Source organism: Phyllobates terribilis, unplaced genomic scaffold, assembly GCF_046119375.1.
Source record: "Phyllobates terribilis strain yellow unplaced genomic scaffold, ASM4611937v1 Scaffold_260__1_contigs__length_2691941, whole genome shotgun sequence".
NCBI classification, from domain to species: domain Eukaryota; kingdom Metazoa; phylum Chordata; class Amphibia; order Anura; family Dendrobatidae; genus Phyllobates; species Phyllobates terribilis.
In genome coordinates, this window is record NW_027363020.1 from 1,061,808 (window position 1) to 1,083,060 (window position 21,253).

The 21,253-nt window shown below is 43.1% G+C and overlaps 1 protein-coding gene across 1 annotated transcript in view; it reads right to left on the reverse strand.

Moving 5' to 3' along the window:
- Window positions 1–21,253, reverse strand: part of LOC141219301 (protein ELYS-like) — a 112,548-nt gene that overhangs the window by 54,947 nt on the left and 36,348 nt on the right. The window contains exons 12-20 of the mRNA XM_073666069.1: window positions 16,803–16,931; window positions 16,636–16,726; window positions 16,444–16,533; window positions 12,424–12,564; window positions 11,681–11,785; window positions 9,834–9,927; window positions 8,789–8,906; window positions 5,219–5,275; window positions 4,804–4,950 (exon numbers count right to left, since the gene is read on the reverse strand). Coding sequence (XP_073522170.1) covers window positions 4,804–4,950; window positions 5,219–5,275; window positions 8,789–8,906; window positions 9,834–9,927; window positions 11,681–11,785; window positions 12,424–12,564; window positions 16,444–16,533; window positions 16,636–16,726; window positions 16,803–16,931 — 972 coding nt within the window. The remainder of the gene's footprint in view (window positions 1–4,803; window positions 4,951–5,218; window positions 5,276–8,788; window positions 8,907–9,833; window positions 9,928–11,680; window positions 11,786–12,423; window positions 12,565–16,443; window positions 16,534–16,635; window positions 16,727–16,802; window positions 16,932–21,253) is intronic.

The following is a 21,253-nucleotide window of genomic DNA, read 5'->3' on the forward strand; positions in this document are numbered from 1 at the left end:
CCACCATAGCTTAGAGCAGGTTTCTCAGTGTGCGATGTACCTCTTCTAGCCTAACCTCCTGCATGAGTGGCAGTGTGCAGGGAGGGGCAGTACAGCGGAGTTTAAAGGGAATCTGCCACCCCCTGGGAGATAGCAGACCTCTAATATGGCCATACAGGGGATAGAAAACGTGCTTTTATAAAAACACATATCTCTGCAATCAGACCTCTACTATGGGCCATACAGGTAGTATAGAGTTACTTTTCTATAACCTGCATGCCCATAGTAGAGGTCTGATATCACCGGGGGGGTGACAGATTCCCATCAGACCTCTACTATGGGCCATACAGGTAGTATGGAGTTACTTTTCTATAACCTGCATGCCCATAGTAGAGGTCTGATATCACCGGGGGGGTGACAGATTCCCATCAGACCTCTACTATGGGCCATACAGGTAGTATAGAGTTACTTTTCTATACCCTGCATGCCCATAGTAGAGGTCTGATATCACCGGGGGGGGTTGCCAGATTTCCCATCAGACCTCTACTATGGGCCATACAGGTAGTATAGAGTTACTTTTCTATAACCTGCATGCCCATAGTAGAGGTCTGATATCACCGGGGGGGTGACCGGTTCCCATCAGACCTCTACTATGGGCCATACAGGTAGGTATAGAGTTACATTTCTATCACCTGTATGCCCATAGTAGAGGTCTGATATCACCGGGGGGGTGACAGGTTCCCATCAGACCTCTACTATGGGCCATACAGGTAGTATAGAGTTACTTTTCTATCACCTGCATGCCCATAGTAGAGGTCTGATATCACCGGGGGGGGGGGGGGGGGGGGGGGGGGGTGTGACAGGTTCCCATCAGACCTCTACTATGGGCCATACAGGTAGTATAGAGTTACTTTTCTATACCCTGTATGGCCATAGTAGAGGTCAGATATCTCCCAGGGGGGGACAGATTCCCATCAGACCTCTACTATGGGCCATACAGGTAGTATAGAGTTACTTTTCTATCACCTGCATGCCCATAGTAGAGGTCTGATATCACCGGGGGGGGGGTGACCGGTTCCCTTTAAATGTGTCCCATAAACCCTTCTGTCAGCTCTTTTCTAATCACTGATCGCACTGCAGACATAAACGGGATTACATCCTACTCACTGACAAACCTGCTCTACGCTATGGTGGGGCGTGTTTGCTATGTTGCTGCCGGCTTATGGATTGGTCAGCATCATACAGGTGTAAGAACCATACGTCACCAGTGACATCTCTGTGATAACTCATTAGGGGTAAAATTTAAGAAAAAAAAAAAAAAAAGAGGAAAAAAACACAAAACAAACATTTTATACTGCTCTGCAACCATTATTATATCCAGTTGAACATGGAAAATTTGGTGACCGGTCCTCTAAGTGGTCTTAGAAAGCAAAACATTATTTTGTGTTGCCATTTTCCTAGACTCTTGTGTGCTATCCTGACATTTTTATTGAAACCAATTTTGTGTACATATAATGCACGGTTTGCTTATTAATTACTTTTTTCCAGGTTGGTGAGGTGACCCAAAAAAATGAAATTCTAGCTTTTTTTTTTTATGGGTTAATGGGTTAATTCGTTACGTATTTTAATGGACTGTACTTTTATGAATGCAGCAACAACAAATGTTTTTGTTCCTTTATTTTTAAACTGAGGAAAAGGGGGCGATTTTAATTTATTCAACTTTTAAAAACTTTTTATTCACATTTTTGTGAAACCGGTGATCGTTTATAGCACATACAGTAATGCAGTATATACAGTGGGGAAAAAGTATTTAGTCACCAATTGTGCAAGTTCTCCCACTTAATAAGATGAGAGGCCTGTAATTGACATCATAGGTAGACCTCAACTATGAGAGACAACATGACAAAACAAATCCTGAAAATCACATTGTCTGATTTGGAAAGATTTTTTTTTTCACATTTTGGTGGAAAATAAGTATTTGTCAATTACAAACAAGCAAGATTTCTGGCTCTCACAGACCTGTAACTTCTTCTTTAAGAGGCTCCTCTGTCCTCCACTCATTACCTGTAGTACTGGCTCCTGTTTGAACTTGTTATCATTATAAAAGACACCTGTCCATAACCTCAAACAGTCACACTCCAAACTTCACTACGGTGAAGACGAAAGAGCTGGCGAAGGACACCAGAAACAAAATTGTAGCCCTGCATCAGGCTGGGAAGACTGAATCTGCAATAGGCAAGCAGCTTGGTGTGAAGAAATCAACTGTGGGAGCAATAATCAGAAAATGGAACACATACAAAGACCACGGATATTCTCCCTCCATCTGGGGCTCCACACAAGATCTCACCCCGTGGGGTTAAAATAATCTCCAGAATGGTGAGCAAAAATCCCAGAACCACACGGGGGGACCTAGTGAATGACCTGCAGATAGCTGGGACCAACTTTACAGGCTACCATCAGTAACACACTACGCCACCAGGGACTCAGATCCTGAAGTGCCAGACGTGTCCCCCTGCATAAGCCATTACATGTCCGGGCCCGTCTGAAGTTTGCTAGAGAGCATTTGGATGATCCAGAAGAGTATTGGGAGAATGTCATATGGTCATCTGAAACCAAAGTAGAACTGTTTGGTAGAAGCACAACTCAGCGTGTTTGGAGGAGAAAGAATGTGGAGTTGCATCCAAAGAACACCATACCTACTGTGAAGCATGGGGGTTGCAACGTCATGCTTTGGGGCTGTTTCTCTGCCAAGGGACCAGGGCGACTGATCCGTGTACAAGAAAGAATGAATGGGGCCAAGTATCATGAGATTTTGAGTGAAAACCTCCTTCCATCAGCAAGGGCATTGAAGATGAAACGTGGCTGGGTCTTTCAGCATGACCATGATACTAAGCACACCGCCAGGGCAAAGAAGAAGTTTCTTCGTAAGAAGCATTTTTAAAGGTCCTGGAGTGGCCTAGCCAGTCTCCAGATCTAAACTCTATAGAAAATCTTTGGAGGGAGTTGAAAGTCCGTGTTGCCCAGTGACAGCCCCAAAACATCACTGCTCTAGAGGAGATCTGCATGGAGGAAAGGGCCAACATACCAGCAACAGTGTGTGCCAACCTTGTGAAGACTTACAGAAAACGTTTGACCTCTGTCATTGCCAACAAAGGATATATAACAAAGTATTGAGATGAACTTTTGTTATTGACCAAATATTTATTTTCCACCAAAATTTAAAAAAAAAATCTTTCCAAATCAGACAATGTGATTTTCAGGATTTGTTTTCTCATTTTGTCTCTCATAGTTGAGGTCTACCTATGATGACAATTACAGGCCTCTCGCATCTTTTTAAGTGGGAGAACTTGCACAATTGGTGGCTGACTAAATACTTTTTTTCCCCACTGTAGTTGAGATCGTGGTATTAAGAGGACAATGACAGAATCTTCAGCATACCACCGGCTGTCATAGTAACTAATCGGTCCCCACCAGATTGGCAGCAGTGTTTAAATTGGTAACCATCGCAACGGAAACTTCTCTCCGGCAGCGGCTGTTAGAGACTGATGTCAGCTATGTCTTACAGCCAGCATTAGCCAAGTGTGGAAGACGCTCAGCTCCTAAGTCCCCTCCACACATGCGGACCCCTTCCTAGGATGTGAATTCATGTCCTAATTCTGGGAAATTAACTTTTTTTCATCCCTTTCTCCAGTAAGCTTTCCAGACATGATTCCATAGCCACTTACCTGCAGATTACCACTATATATGCAGATAAATAGCATATTTTTTTGGAGGTGACAGGTTACCTTAAAGATGTGCAGAAGCCGGCAGCTCAGAGAAATGAGTAATAAAATCCTTAAAAGCAGTTGTCTGGGACTTTGCTAGTGACGGATTATCGTTACGATAGGTCATCAATATCTGAATGCTGGGGGTGTGACATTTAACTCCCCCCCACCAATCAGATGCTTTAAGTGTCAGCTGTGGAGCTGCACAGCGCCATCAACTGTAAAGTGGCCACAACCTGGTACTACACATTTGCCGCCTGTACAGTACACGGAAGAGACTACTGTGCAGTTGTCGGACTGTGTAATTCCGCTTCACAACTGAGTACGTCTGGCTGCCACTGGCAACTGGAAGAGCTGATAAGTGGGGGTGTGGAGAGTCTCACCCCCAATGATTGGAAACTGGTGACCTATCCTAAAGATTGTGAATCAATATTAAAGTCCCAAACCCTTTAACATACATAACATCAATTATAGACTATATATACATAGACACACACTGTATATTCAATTGCCGCAGCACCTTGAGCAATGACGATGCTGTAGTTCCCAGCGGGTGACAGGTTGATGTGGACACAAGACAAGAATCGCAGACGTCTGCTCTGACAAAATAGTAAAGGCTGCAGTCAATACGCTGCGGATTTGCTGCGGCAGTCATGTGAAACAACAATGTCACCTGCCAGGAATAGCAGCGCCTATCTCGCTTGACTGCCAACCGTTGCGGAAGACTAATATACATTACTTTTCATTTCTAGGGGGAATGGAGTTAAGGGTTTGTCGGTAGTGGACAACCCCTGTAAATGAAGTGTGTATCTGAAGTAAAATGGTATGGATTGTGTGGAAGGACAAAACTCTAAATTCCCCGTTTTCTATTAGAGCCAGATCAGCTACATGTCAGCATTTCTGAAGGGGTTTCTTCTTTATAAAGCAAAGTGAAAAGGTATTTTTACTGAACCGGTTGAGTTCAGTAGAATTACCAGGATGATATTACCAGCCCAGATATCTACACAACCTTAAGGGTACTATAATAATTAAAAATACAAGTAAACAGTAAAAACAATACCTGATAATCATTGTGATCCAGAAGCCAAAAGCCTTGAGTAAGTTTTATTAGACCACAAGGGATGGAAAAAGCTGCGGGAAATGATTCTATGGAAGAATCCGGCTTATCTGAGAACGAGTACATGACATCCAACAAAAAATAGACCATCTGGTATACAAGTGGTTAAGGTTATTTGCAATACATAGTCTTGTAAATAATTATAAATGTTTTGCACAAAACTATATGTTTTGGTTTAGACAAGAGAACTCTAGCTTAATTTGTGAAAGAAATTGGTGAACTTTTGGCCCACAGTGTTGCACTTTAAGCCAGGCCTTTTCCACTAAACCATACGCCTTTGTCTGGCATAAATCACAAATATGGTGGAAATCATGAGACCTTTTTGTTTTAGGTCATCTGGTAAACGGAAAAAGGATACAATTGTGTGTTTGTTTATTTCATCTGTATCTTCTAGTAGATACACGTCTAGAAGTGCCTGCAACACACAGTGTTAAAGATCAGTTAGCAAGAACGAAAAAAGTTAAAAAGGGGTATTCCCATCTCAAAGATCAAGCAGTAGTTATAATATTAGCAAATACCTCCAATTAAAAATTAAGTATAGTTCTTCAGATTCACTATGTCGCTTACCTCATGTGCATCCATGGATAATACCACTAGCAACTAACTCACTATATGATTTATCATAACCATAGATACCCAAGTTACTGGAATGACAACTGACAACGTGCAGGGATGGTCAGCTGTAAGAGACAGCAGCCATCGTGATTCAGCGCAGTGACAGGACCTCGCAGCGGCGTACATGAACAGCAGTTTGCGGGAATGCACTACCCAAAGTGCCGTACATATATGGCAGATGTTGTGAAGGGGTAAATAATACCATATCGTATATCATTCTTCTTCCGAGTTAAGTTGTATGACTATCATATTTTCTGTGCATGATTATAGGGGCAGCCATCCGATATGATGCTCCATTTCTAATCGGGGATAAATGTTCCTCTTTGGGAATGAAAGTTCCACGTTGGTGTGGGTCCCAACACCCAGACACCAACCGATTAGCAAGTCATCACCCATACTGCAAATAAGTGATAAAGGGGCTGTCCGGTTAAAACTAGTTGAGAGAGATGCTTTAGGGAGATAAAAAGTAGCATAGGACTATTATGAAGAAATTGAACATTTGTAAGTTTCAGCTTTACTTTTTTTTTAAATTTTTCATACTACTATATTGAAAGAATAAGAAAAAAAATCAAAAAAGATGTTCAACATACCATATAAAGTACTGAAAAATGGGAAGACAACAGCAATGTGACCCAGTATATTCAATGAGAAAGGGATTTTACAGTAAGAAAAATGCAATTTTCACAATTCTATAATTGCGAGTTACAGGACCGTGAGCATCCCAGAGAACGCCCAATGGTTGGGGAAAAACAACAAATAACAAACCGCATACCAGACTGCAGCACCATATATCACAAGTTGGCAGAAGCCATAGTGTAAATCTTGTAAAATTTTACAAAAAGTGTGGACAGAGGCCAGATAGCAGCCAACCAGACTGCCCAGGAGGCTCCGACCAACCTTGTGGAATCAGCAGTAATCTTGAACAGTGGAGATTTACCCTTGGTCTTGTTAGCTTGCATAATAGTGAAACTGATCAATATGGGAATGGTTGTCTTGGAGGTTGACCAGCCTAGTGTGACCCATCAGGGATCACAAAAAGAGAATTGGATCTCTGGAAGATTTCCATAAGAAAGATAGGCCCTAATGGCTCTGACCATATCTAGACAGAGGGAAAACACTCACAGGGACCAGCAGGAGGATAGGCACAAGGAGGGGAGAACAATGTTATCATTAATGGGGAATGACTTGATCAACTTTTGGAAAACAATGTAGCACAGAGAACAAGAACAGCTTGTCCTGATAGGGAACAAAATAAGAGAGCCCCGCAGGAAAGGGAAGTGTGCTCAGGCACGCTATCAATGGAGGTTATTGCCACAAGAAATCACACCTTTTGTAAATACGAGACACGCCACAGAAGCATGACATCAACTTGCTGCCACTTTTTAGAGTCCTGAACTTTTATCTGAGGGATACTGAATGAGAGAAGAGCAAGGTAGTGGCTCTAGACACTAGCTACCTGGGCTTCAACAGAGGGAGGTATAGAAAATTTGACAACTAATTACTCTGCAAGGAGAAAATTACCTCAAACCTCCTAGAGGAAGGCACGAGTCAGTCCGTACTGCCATTCTTTGGTAAGAGCATCACCAAGTCTTCATGGTTGGAAAAGAGAATGGTTGCCGGACTTGACGGAAGGAAACTACTTTTTGGGAAGGAGAGGAGGACACTACTTACTTGACTTCGAGGGTGGCCCTCATTGCCCAGCAAAGGTCATGCAATGCAGAGGCTAGCTTAGTATTCTGCTCAGACTCAGAATCACTCAGAGGTAACCCCTGGAGAATCAGACTGGGCAGGGGCAGACGCAATCTCATCCGCGGTGGCACTGTCCGAGGAATGCCAGAGGATGTGTGGGAAGAAATCCTATGTCTTGTGAAAGCATCTGTGCATAGGGAAGTATGCGCCTCAATTTCTATGTGAGACAGGGCAGAATTACTCGACTTAGGAAAGAAAACATTGACACGCAAGTTGGGCTAGCAAGCGATCTAGAGAAATCAACTGTGGACTGGGAGAGGGTGGCCAGGTTACTTTGAGCCAAAGTCAAAGATCTGGCACATGCTGCTCAGTTCTTTAGGGGAATCTAAGGGGTTGTGAGTAGGCGAAGCGTTAAGGCAGCCTCACTGACCACATGATAAACATTTGTCACAGAGCAAACAAACAAAATAGGTGACCAGTGCAACAGGGGGAAAGCTTCCTAAAATAAGTTCTCCCTTGGAAAAGGACATGGCACATAGAAAAAAATTAAATAGGACCAGGACGACGCCTAAAAGTACCAGGGAGAGGTTCAAGAGCCGTAAAATCACAGAACTGCGTCCCAAAATTATGTTGGCAGCAGAAAGGTGGCTGGAGCTGTAGAAAGGAGGTGTAGACGAACAGGAAGATCAGATGGAGGCAAAGGAGAAGCCCAGGACTGAAAGCCAGTAAAAAAAAAAAGTGACCGTCCCACAAACAGCGTGAAAAGTGCCCATTGACAACAAAAAGTCAAGCCTCAGATTATCCCGAGCAGGGAGAGCGAGATAAAATAGTTTTATGATATAGCACTACAAATTAGATTTTGAAAATTAGGAAATAAAAAGGAGACAATCCCCAAACAAACCCAGGAGGAAGCCCCTAAGGCAGAGGTTTGGAGGAGCAATTCAGTAGGCAACAGTGCGATTTGGGGGAGGGTGGGTTATAATACTCATCCTTCCAATTTTTTTTGGAAGTCCACAGGCTAAACCCTTCAGGAACCTCTACGGATTAGGGGCTCAATAGCACTCCACTGCAGCATCAGCCTTGGTGGATCGATGACCGGCGGAGATGGATGAGGAATAAAAGTTATTTCATTGAGTTGCTGGACAACCTTCTGTTGCCCGCTAAGCATTAGGAACTTTACATCAACTTCAGAGGCAGACATTTGAAATAGTAGCGATATATCCAATAACTTTTGTTAAAGCTACCGGATAAAGTATAAAGGTCTAAAACTGCAATGGAAAAATGTTCCAGCTTCTAACATCCAAGAATTTATTGAAGTAATCGATAAAAAGATGGTATGAAAATGTTTTCAAACGCTTAAAGAGGACCACACACCAGAACCTTTACTGATCATAATGAAGAGTCCACAGCAGAAACAGATCAGATACTTTCCATGCTGTTTTACACTGAACATGCATTTCAATGAGGTTCAGTTGTAAGTTCCACTTCAGCACCCAATTAGCATTAACACTTTGGAAGAGAAAGAACTTGGCCTGTGATGTATAGTTAAATGGGTTTGAAGTGATTGGAACAGTACTAAACAGTTATGGCATAAACATAAGATTGCCTTATTGGTTTTTCTTACATGCAAGGTAGCAGGTGGATATTTGCCTGAGCCACCGTCTCTCTTCCATAAATGCTCAACTCTTTCTCCAAGCCGAGAAATCAGGTTATCGATCATCAAGGTAGAATTCCATTTACCTCTGTAACATAGGAAACATAAAAAGTGTTACCTTTATACCCCTAAAAGCAATAAAAAAAATGTTGCGCAATATTATTAATCAGTTTGTATAACTCCTTAAAGGCAAGGGTCACGTTTGGCCTTCAGAACAATTTTTTAATTTTGTAATCTCTGCCTTCCGAAAATGTCTGAGAAGTTTTATTCATCTGTTATCATGGCCATATACATTTACAAATTTAAAATGTTTTCTTATATTTAATTAAATGTTACTTTTTTTCTCCCCCTTAACAGTCTCAGATTTGGATGTTGTCAATAAGTATTCAGCCCAGAGTCATTTATATACGGTCAGACCTGGACACTCCAGCGCTTCTAGAACCTTGTAATTGTGGCTTTCCAGCAGCACAAAGTAACATGTAGGTCGGACAGCAATTAACAGCCTCTGATCTATACAGAAGAACCTAATCCAATCCGGTCCCAATGATGGCATTTACACCAAAAGCTCTCTGCTCCAACTAAAATGTGTGCACTTTCATGCGGCAGAAATGGGGTGATGGAGAAGGATGAATGTGTTACCTAGCATGCAATTTTTGGGGAATAAATCCAATAAAAGGAGCAAGACTCTTTCCTTTAGATTTTTCAATTTTGTGTCAAGGGAAAAAAAAAAAAAACCACCATCAGCAAAGGGCTTATTCAGACGTCTAAGCACAGACGCTAATGCACAGACTGGCTGCGGGTCTCCAGACCCAAGCGTGACAGCTTCATGTATTTCTATGAGCCGGTCACTCTCGAGTCTGGAGAGCATTGGCCAGAATGTGCATTGCAGTTCCATCTCAGACAGTTTTTATGGACGTCTGAATGAGCTCCAATAGGGATTTCTGACAAACTGACTAGAAAAAGTGGTAGGGAACTGAAGTCCGTATTACAGAAAACAGAGCAACATTTTCACTACCTAGACAAATGCTCCAACTTTTTCCGACGCTCAGCATAGTAGTGCTGAACCAGTTGATAATTGTAGTATGGCCTGGTCAACTGCACGGCTCCATCTGACCGAATGAACAAGGAAAAAAAAGGGAGAATAAACACAAGTATATAGCAAAATGAAAAACAAAAAGTACATTCATTTTGTTTTGGTCAAGAAAATCGTGACAATTGCAGCAAAACATTTATTAGTTAAGGGGGTTGTTCGGTCACAACAAATTTGATGACCTATCCAACAAGGCCATTGGCTAATTAAAAAAAAAAATTCTTGCTCTAGATCAAAAGTGCATAATCTGTGGCCCAGGATACCCTTCAGTGTGCCCTCAACCATGTGCTTGGTCATATGTATTTTATATGTCATGGAGAAGACCAGCGAGGCATAGCACTGAAAGGGAAGGTAATTATGGTGTGCTGTGGGGTCATTTCTGGGGGAGCCGTATTGTGGCAGAATGTGCGAATCCTGATTCCTGTAGCACAGAAAGGAGTAGATCAGATGAAGAAATGTCACATGCGTGAATGGCCCTTATATGCATTGTAGATGATGGGAGAAGGGAAACACTCGACTGTTTCAGTGTCCTACACACAGTACAGACAAAAAGTTTGGACACACCTTCTCATTGAAAGATTTTTCTGTATTTTCATGACTATGAAAATTGTCCATTCACACTGAAGGCATCAACAGGACAATGACCCCAAACACATCTCCAGGCTGTGTAAGGGCTATTTGACCAAGAAGGAGAGTGATGGGGTGCTACGCCAGATGACCTGGCCTCCACATTCACCAGACCTGAACCCAATCGAGATGGTTTGGGGTGAGCTGGACTGCAGAGTGAAGGCAAAAGGACCAACAAGTGCTAAGCATCTCTGGGAACTCCTTCAAGATTGTTGGAAGACCATTTCCGGTGACTACCTCTTGAAGCTCATCAAGAGAATGTCAAGAGTGTGCAAAGCAGTCATCAAAGCAAAAGGTGGCTACTTTGAAGAACCTAGAATATAAGACATATTTTCAGTTGTTTCACACTTTTTTGTTAAGTATATAATTCCACATGTGTTAATTCATAGTTTTGATGCCTTCAGTGTGAATGTACAATTTTCATAGTCATGAAAATACAGAAAAATCTTTAAATGAGAAGGTGTGTCCAAACTTTTGGTCTGTACTGTATACTACAATGTATAGAGCTGAATGCATGGTCTCTTACTTTCTGGTCAGCAAACCAATTAGAATGGTACCTCTATTTTCCTCACGAGTGGGAGCTCTATAAATTGATCCAGCAACTAGTTGTTATTTATGGCACATACTTTCAATATAAAGTAAATGTCTCAGAAGGTAAGTCTTTAGTACTATTGCAGGCCATGGAGTTGGTTCGATCAGACCATGTTGTTCTCGGACCCAAAAAGGCTGTGCATTGGAGATGTTTTCTGCCCTGAAGGTTTATGCCGGGGTCCCACTAGCTTATGGCATCAGAAATGCTAATGAGTGTGGGCTCCTGCTCTGCTGGGAGCGTGAGCCGAGTGTCAGTGCCCGGATTCTCTCGCATGAGGGGATCGCAGCACAGCTGGAGAGGGGACGGAGAAAGTCATTTCTCCATCTCCTGTTGCCGGCGGGAATCGCACTGCACTCGGGTGATATCCAAGTGCAGTGTGATGTTTCACACGCACCCATAGACTTATATGGGCGCGTACAATCCAATTCTCGGGTACAATCGTTTTCGCATGAGAAAATAATCGCAGATGTGAGCTACACCATAGGGTAACATTGGGGTGAGTGCAATCTGATTTTTTTATTGGATTGAACAGCAAGTGGGAGCAAGCCCTTACCTGGGTTATCTGGCAGAAGACCACAACGACAAAACCAAAGGACTACAGAGGCATAGTGACTTAAGAGCTTGGTCACTGAAAGCTTATTGGTTAAGTTAACTAATCCTAATGAAGGAAAATAGGAAATGTTTAAGTCAAATAATGTAGGAAACACGTTAAAATATTTTGCTGTATTTGATACACATTACTTATTTGATGATACTGCCTAGGGCAAAAATCCGCTGACAAATGAAAACTGCATTAGACTGGGTAGAAGCCAAGAAGAATAATTGTCAACTTGATTTCCTTAACTTCTGGGTACTAGAAAAACTCAATGAAATGCACCCCATGGTGAGGGAAAGGGTCTATGTAGAAAAAGTTACGTTTTTGTAGGGTTCTTAGCATTTTGTCCTAATCACAAACTAATTCAAATGTTGATACTGACTGAGAAACCTGCTGACATGGAAGAAGTTTGGATCTGAAAGGATGGTGGCAGCTCAGCACTTGTAGCACTTCAGCTGTGACTGCCCGGCCTCTGACTCCACTTGCAAATCCAGCAACAGACACTCACTGCTGAGTGGTCACTGCTCTCAAAACCGAACAAATTCCCATTTGTTTCATCCGTCGATAGTTTTTATAAGTTTTAGATTTCGTAATGATAGGCAAACTTAAAATTCTAGCTTGTTTATATTATTATAATTAGAGTTGTTATGAAAAAACAAAGAAAAACAAAACACAGATGCGTTAGGTAGACCTTTGTGTACCTTGTTTTGTAAGCTCTTTGGCCTCTTTCCTAAAACAGTTCAAGACAATTGTAAGGTTACTGAGGCGGAGCTGACAGTGGTGTAGAGACTGGAGTGTCTGAGAATCAATGAAATGGCATGAACCATCAAAAAGCTGTGCACCTGCGGGAGAGAGAACACGTTAGCTGATGATCGGCCTTATGAATGTTTACCATAGAAGGCTTATTCCAGTTCTGCACTACGATCACACACGGGCTTAGTTTGATACAATAGAAATATCACAGCTTTGTCATATGTGCTCAGTGTGAACCTGCTTTCATCTGTGGAGAGCACAGGGCGCCAGTGGCCACTTTGCTAATCCTGGTGTTCTGTGGCAAATGCCAAGCGTCCTGCACGGTGTTGGGCTGTGAGCACAACCCCCATCTGTGCATGTCGGGCCCTCATACCACCCTCATGGAGTTGGTTTCTGACCGTTTGTGCAGACACATGCACATTTGTGGCCTGCTGGAGGTCATTTTGCAGGGCTCTGGCAGTGCTCCTCCTGTTCCTTCTTGCACAAAGGCGGAGGTAGCGGTCTTGCTGCTGGGTTGTTGCCCTCCTACGGCTCCCTCCACGTCTCCTGGTGTACTGGCCTGTCTCCTGGTAGCGCCTCCAGCCTCTGGCCACTACGCTGACAGACACAGCAAACCTTCTTGCCACAGCTCGTATTGATGTGCCATCCTGGATGAGCTGCACTACCTGAGCAACTTCTGTGGGTTATAGAGTACGTCTCATGCTACAATGAGTGTGAAAGCACAACCAACATTCAAAAGTGACCAAAACATCAGCCAGAAAGCATTGGTACTGAGATGTGGTCTGTGGTCCCCACCTGCAGAACCACTCCTTTATTGAGTGTGTCTTGATAATTGGCAATAATTTCCATCTATTGTCTATTCCATTTGCACAACAGCATGTGAAATTGATTGTCAGTCAGTGTGGCTTCCTAAGTGGACAGTTTGATTTCACAGAAGTTTGATTTACTTGGCGTTATATTCTGTTCTTTAAGTGTTCCCTTTATTTTTTTGAGAAGTGTGTGTGTGTGTGTGTGTGTGTGTGTGTGTGTGTGTGTGTGTGTGTGTGTGTGTGTGTGTGTGTGTGTGTGTGTGTGTGTGTGTGTGTGAGTGAGAGTGAGAGTGTGTGTGAGAGTGAGAGTGTGTGTGAGAGTGAGAGTGTGTGTGTATGTGTGTACATACACACATACACATGCTGTGCTCCCCATCAACCTGCTCAGAGCACAGCAGGGAGATCATCAAGCTGTTGTGCTCTGATCAAAACACACAGAACAGGAAGCCGTGCTGCATGGGCGCACAGGGAAGGTAAACACAAGTGTTTTTTTTCTATATGCATTGTATAGATGGGGGCCATTTACACCAGGATGGAGGGGCACTATGTGGGGACATCACCCCGTAGGGAGGGGCACTATGTGGGGCCATTATACTGTATGGAGCACTAAATGGACCATTATTGTAAATAAGCCCCTGTACTTTGTGTTACCCACACCTCATTGTAGATTGTAAGCTCTTACGAGCAGGGTCGTCATTATTTTTGCTTTAATTATTGTATTATCTTTAACCATGTTACTTATGACTGTTGTATATGTCCCTCTGAATTGTAAAGCGCTGCGGAATATGTTGGCGCTATATAAAGCTTATTATTATTATATGGGGCCATTATACTGTATGGAGCACTATGTGACTGATGAGCGGTGTAGTTACATCACCGCTCATCACAGCCGCCGGGTCTCGTGGAGCACATGGGTACCTGGAGTGGCTGCTGCTACAGCCTATGGAGCGTTGCCATGGACTACGTCGGACCTGCATGGGAACTTTTTTTTTTAAATAAATTGGTGAACGAGGGCCAATGTCTTGTCTATTTCTCTCTTTATTTTCTTCAGGTTTCCATTTGTGGACTACGGAGGATTCCCTGGACTACAGCGGACCAGCATGGAGTCCCCCCCCACCACCCCAAAATAGATTGGTGAACCAGAGAAAGTGCCGGGGAATGTTTTTTTCAATTTAAATGTACTTCTCTGTCTGTGTTTTTGTCTTTCTGGGTTAGTAGTGGGGGTGTCTGATAGACAAGTCTCCATTACTAACACCAGGGCTTGATGCCAGATGTGATTTTTGACAAATCACAGCTGTCAAACTCAACTACCATAACCCTGATTGCCACCGCACCAGGGCAGTCGGGAAGAGCTGGGCAAACCACTATAATTGGCGCATCTAATGTGATGCAACACTTTTAGGGCGGCTGTGGGCTGGTATTTTTAGGCTGGGAAGGGCCCAATAACCAGGAACCTTCCCAGGCTGATAATATCAGCACGCAGCTGCCTGCTTTACCTTGGCTGGTTACCAATAATAAGAGGAACCCCACGTCGTTTTCTTCATTTATTAGGGTAAACACCCTTTAGTGCCAAACGAAAGGCACTAAAGGGTGTAAGTTTATTATATGTAGAGAGCTTGTGAAATTATATATTTACAGGACATTTATCCATTCTATTACACCACTGCTCCCATAGATGTGGACAGAGCAGGGGTACACATTTCTAAGGGAGTAGAGGTGTAATGTGTGACCGTGCTCCGTCCGCTTCTATAGGAGCAGTGGTTTAATGTGTGACCCTGCTCCATTCACTATATTACTGCTCCCATACAAGTAAATAGAGCAGGGTCACACATTACACCATTGCTCATATAGAAGTGGATGGAGCAGGTTCACACATTTCTAAGGGAGCAGTGGTGTAATACAAGACCCCGCTCCGTCCACTTCTATGGCAGCAGTGGTGGCAAGCGTGACCCCGCTCCGTCCACTTCTATGGCAAAAGGGTCACATATCTATCTCCAGCTTATGATACAGCGAGCAGCACCAACTAACAGAATCGGAGCTGCCGGCCATCCTCGGTGACAGTCTACTTGTCAGTATCACTGACAGTGAGCAACAAAATGTGAGATACGCTCCAGACCGGTGTATCTAATCTAATCATGCACAATACACCCCAGACCGGTGTATCCAATCCCATCACGCGCAATACGCCCCACAGTGATGCATCCAATCCCATCATGCACAATACATCCCACTCCGGTGTATCTATTCCTATCATGCACAGTACACCCCAGACCTGTGTATCCAATTCAATCATGCGCAATACGCCCCAGACTGGTGTATCTAATCCCATCATGCATCCTTGTACTTTTTAATGACACCATTCTACCACATAGTGTACTGGAAAACGAGTCAAAAACTGCAAATACGGAGAAACTGCAAAAAAAAAGCACAATTCCACAATTGTTTTTTTTATTTACCATGTTCCCTATATATTGTAAAACTGACCTAGCAATATGATTCCCCAGATCAATACAAGTACGCAGCTACCAAACATGCAGTTTTTTTTTTTTTTCCTAAACTGGAAATTTTTTTTTAAAAAAAAACAAAAATAATATCACTTGTCGCCATTTTCAGAGACTTGTAATGTTTTCTTCATTTTACGGGATCTGGGGCTGGGTGTTGGCTTATTTTTGCGCTCTGGGCTGATGTTTTCATTGATACCATTTTGGGTTAGACGCGATGCTTTGATTGCCTCTTATTGCATATTTTTGCAGTGCTCCAGCATGTATTGCGGAAATGATGATTCTCCTATGAGTGATGGCCACGAGACAATGGTCACAGGATATTCACACTGTCAGGCACGTGGGTCAGCAGACCCCCGGCTGTCATGGCAACCCATTGGCACCTCGCGATCACATGACATGCTTGTGGTGGGCAAGTGTTAAATCCCACTATCAGCGATTGTCGGCGGGATTTAACAGGTTAACAGCCGCGGGTGGAGAACCGCTGCATCTGCGGAGGCACTTGATGGCTGATTAAATCAGCCATCAAGTGCAGGGAAAGATGAGAGCTCAGCATGCGATCTCACATTAAAGGCAGGGACACTACCTTTGACATATATATAAGAGCCATTACCACATGTACAGTATATACTTACAAAAAAACAATACAAAAACTTACCAATTCTGTCAAAATTGGTTTTCGTAAGGACCACTTTATCCCACGTCCATTCAAGCACAAAGCGAAGGTTTGGAGCTGACCTGGGTTTCTCTTCAAAGTGAATTACACAAGTCAGAACCAGGTGAGAAAAGTCAAAATAGTGTATTTTGCACAAATAGAAATGTGAATACATTTTTTGTTGTTTACACTTACCTTCTACAATCCATTGCTTGATACAACGAGTTAAAAGACTGATGGAGCTAGTTTCAATGGCAGCTGATAACACAGCTTGTAGCTGTTCTTCCTAGATATCAGATAAAAGCTGTAAAGGCTGAATTTTATAGGAAGTGAAATACAACATGGCAGTAAGGGGAGCTTACCCGAGTCAGGCTGGAAGGCTGAACATCAGCAAGGCTTGGAGACAGGAGACCAGCTACTAAGCATCTGGTATAACCATCTGCAATCTCTTCATTCAAAGATGATCCAATATTCTTTAAGTAGTGCAGAGTCTTAAAACAAATAATGCAGTATGATATCTTCACCGCTAGGACAACCAACATTGTAACTAAGTATATACCTAGAGTTCACCATCACTTTATATTGGAAATGAATCTACATGAAGCATTAAAAGCACCAATTCATCAAGACTGGCGTTTTTCACGCTTGTCTTGATGGAACACCATAAGCTCATCATAAATTTTACAAACAGGGGGGGGGGTGTTGCCAAACTCCGTCTCTCCAACCTTTTGTAGCTGGTAGATTTGGGTGTGAAAATGACAAAAGTTGCTAAATTTTTGAGCAGCCTCGTGTTGTACAAAAATGTTGCGACTTTTCAAGGCTTTTTACACCAGACTTAGAGTGAAGGTTTAGTTACTCATTATAGGGAACCTGTCAACAGGTTTTTACCATATGAGGTAAGACCACCACCTTCCAGCCCTGATATACAGCAGTATAACAATGCTGTATACATGCCCCTAACTCAGCCTGCAAGACAAGTAGGCATTAGTCCTACCGGTAATAGTGTTGTCATGATGGACTCCTGGAAAACCTATCAGGAGGTCGTCCTTCGTATCCTTGATAGGGACAGGAACACACAAGAGGATAAAAGGCTCTCCCTCCACCCAAACCCCAGTAATTTTCCAAGTACCACACCATGACGGACGCACTCTATTTTATTTAGTTTCCTTCTATCTATGTTACCTTCACAGACGCAGACTGGAATGTTAGGGAGGGAATGTAATAGGTGCTGTCATGATGGACTCCTGGAAAACCTATTACCGGTGGACTAATGCCTACTTTCCAGAATGTCCCTCCTGACATCACCATCAGGAGAATACCAGAGTATACATTCAGGGTGGGACAACTACTTTGAGGACTTTCTTCTGAAGGCCATTTTTTGGCCTGATAGAATGTCCAGTTTATAGTGTCTGCAAAAGATGTTCAGGCTTGTCCATGTTGCAGCTCTGCAAATCTGGTCCACCGAGGCCCCTGCTCGTTCTGCCCGTGATGTGGCTACTGCTTTAGCCAAATGGGCCCTGATGTTATCCGGAGAGGATCTTCCTTCAGACGAACAGGTCAGACTTCTCACTGACCTAACCCACCTTGCCAGCACTGTTTTTGATGTCTTTTTCCCCTGGTTTTTGCCTGCAAACTGTACGAACAGGTTAGGGTCTACTCGCCAGTCCTTTGTTGTCTCCAAGTAATGGAGGACTACTCTCCTGACATCCAGGGAGTGAAGTCAGTTCTTGATTATTTTTATGGCCTTGGCAAAAAGAGGGTAAGACTATTTCCTTGCTCATATGAAAAGTTACTACTTTTGGTAAAAAAAAAGCTGGATCTAGCCTGACGGTAATGCAGTCGTCTAGAGCCTTAGGTATGGATCGTTGACGATGCTTGTATTTCTCCCATCCGCCTTGGTGTTATTGGTGGTTTAATAAAGTATTGCCACACTGTTTTACTCTCACCCTGTGTTGTCTGAGTAGTATTATGCCCATGAAAGACCCAGTGTCTCCACAGGCTGCAATTTGCACTTTTAGGGTGCTAGCTCTTAGGCCTTTATGAAATCCAGTCTGTAGAATCTCTAGTATATTTAGAATGTTAGGACTAGAAATCTGTCAGTTTCTTGATACTGTGCACAATTTTTTCCACAGATTTTCGTGTATATTGCTGATGTTACTGGCTTTCTACTATTTTGCATAGTTGATTTGACGGAATCTGAACGATCTTTAGATCTCAAGATCTGCCTCTCAGGATGCAGGTTGGAGGAACTTTACGTTGGGATGGTATATCAGCCCCTGGATCAGCAGATCCAGTCTCTCTGGAAGAACGATTGGATCTTTTAGGGACATTTTTTCAGTAAAGGAAACCAGCTTCTCCTGGGCCAAAAAGGGTAATATTACTATTACCTTGGCTTGGTCTTCCAGTATCTTCCTTAGCACTGCTGGAATTAAGAGCAAGTGAGGAAAGGCATATGCCAAGTCCATGTCCCATTTCTGGGACAAAGCATCTACCCCTGTTAGCCTGTCTTTTGGATCGAGGAAGAAGAATTTGGCTGTTTGTGCGTTTTTCCTTGTGATGAACAGATACCACTGAGTATCCCATCGATGTATTATGCGATGGAATTCTTCCCACTTTAGTTCCCATTCTGACTGTTGCACTGTTTCCCGACTGAGGAAATCTGTCACGGAGTTCTGAGACCCCTTCAGGTGTATTGCACTTACTGATAGTACTGTTTCTTCTACCCACTAAAAAATCTTTCCTGCTAAATCTTGCAGATGGTGATGTCTTGATTCCCCTTAATGTCTGAGAAAGGCCACTGTTGTGATATTGTCTGACAGGATTCTGATGTATTGGTTCTTTAGGTCTGCCCGACATCTTTTTAATGTTTCCCAGACTGCCTGGAGTTGAGGTTTGATGATCTGGGAAGGTTTCGCCCCTACCAGGTACCTTGTAGGTACTGATCGTTTATATGGACCCCACCAGCCACTGTTGCTTGCGTCGGTGGTGACTGTTACAAATGGAGACAACTTCCACATAATCCCCTTCTGTAGGTTGGCCCTGGAAGTCCACCATGTTAATGACTTCCTGGTTATCACAGACAAGCTTATTTTCTTGTCTAGACCGTCCATCTTCCTGTTTCAGGTTGTTAGAATCTGATGTAGTTGTCTCGAGTGGAATTGGCTTCACTGAACTCTGGGTATAGAAGCTGTCATTAATCCTAAAATTTTCATGCTTTCCCAGATGGAGATTTGTGATTTCCTTCCGAAAGAGAGGACTCTGTCTCTAAGTTTGTTTTTATGACTGGTAAAAGGGATATTTTTAGTTTTGAGTCTAGGAGGATTCCTAGGAAGATGTTTCTTCTTCTTCCTGGTATAAGATCTGATTTCTTCCAGTTTACAATCCATCCCAGATTTTTTTTTATAATCAAGACGGTTGAAGTTAGGCTGAGTTCACACGATGCGTTTTTCATGCGTTTCCGCGGCGTTTTTGCAGTTGCGGAAACGCATGAAAAACGCATGGTAGAAGGGCAGCAATGTTCCCCAATGGAAATCCGCATGTGCTGTGCCCATGATGCGGATTTTTCCGCAGCGTAAACGCTGCGGTCAAAAATCCGCTGCATGTCAATTAATTTTGCGGAAACGCTGCTCTTTTGCCACCATTGACTTGCATTAGACCGCATGGAATCCGCATCACTGTATATGTTGATGCGCTTTTCATGCGGTCTAATGTGCGGATGGTACCCGGGTGTGGATGAGAGGACTCTCATCCAGACCCAGGTACCATTAAAAAAAAAAGAATAAAATAAAAAATATATATATTCTCACCTTCTGACGGCCCGCGCTGCGTCCTGCTGGCTTCCCGGGCACTTCGCGGTTGAATGAAGGACCTTCGCTGACGTCAGAGTCATGTGACGGGTCACGTGACGCTGACGTCGGAAGGTCCTAAAGTCTTCACTGCCGGCAGCCGGGACCGATGAAGCAGGACACCGGGGGCCATCAGAGGGTAAAGTATAGATTTATTTTTTATTTTTTGACATTCACACACTATATAAATCCATGCCGGTTGCATGGATTTATATAGTGTAAAGTTGACAAGCACTTTCCAAGTGATGCTAAAATCGCTTGGGAAGCGCTTGTCAACCCGCATGCGGAAATGAAAGTGAAGACCGCTTCATTTCCGCATGTCCCTGGCAGGAAACCGCATGTACAATCCGCATGCGTTTTTTCCTGCCAGAGAGATGCAGAAACGCTCAGGAAAAAATCCTGAGCATTTCTGCATCGTGTGCACATACCCTTATACTGGCTTTTAGTCGCTGGGGTGACTCTGCAATTAATAGGAAATCATCCAAATACTGGACAATTAATACTCCCTGCTCTCTCAGGAAAGCCATAACTTCTGCCACTAGTTTGGTGAAGATACGTGGGGCTGAGGATAGACCAAATAGGAGGCATCTGAACTGATAATGCAGAATGTTCTCCCCCTTTTTCAGTGCAAATCTTAGATATTTTTGACTGTGAGGGTGAATGGGTACATGAAAATAGATCTATCGTACACATCATCATGTTTTATTAGTGGAATAGATGATCTTATCGACTCCATCTTGAATTTATTGTATGCCACTGACATGTTTAGAGAATTTATATTTATAAATCGCCCCCCCCCCGTTTTGTTTTTTTTATTGAAAATAGGTTTGAATAGTATTCCACAAGCCATTCTGCTTCTGGCACTGGTATTACTACTCTGAATCCACCAATTTTTCCACATCCGTCATTAGCTTTCTGGAGACCTGTGGGGACTGCGTAGATAGGTGGAATCTTCCCTACGAAAGCTC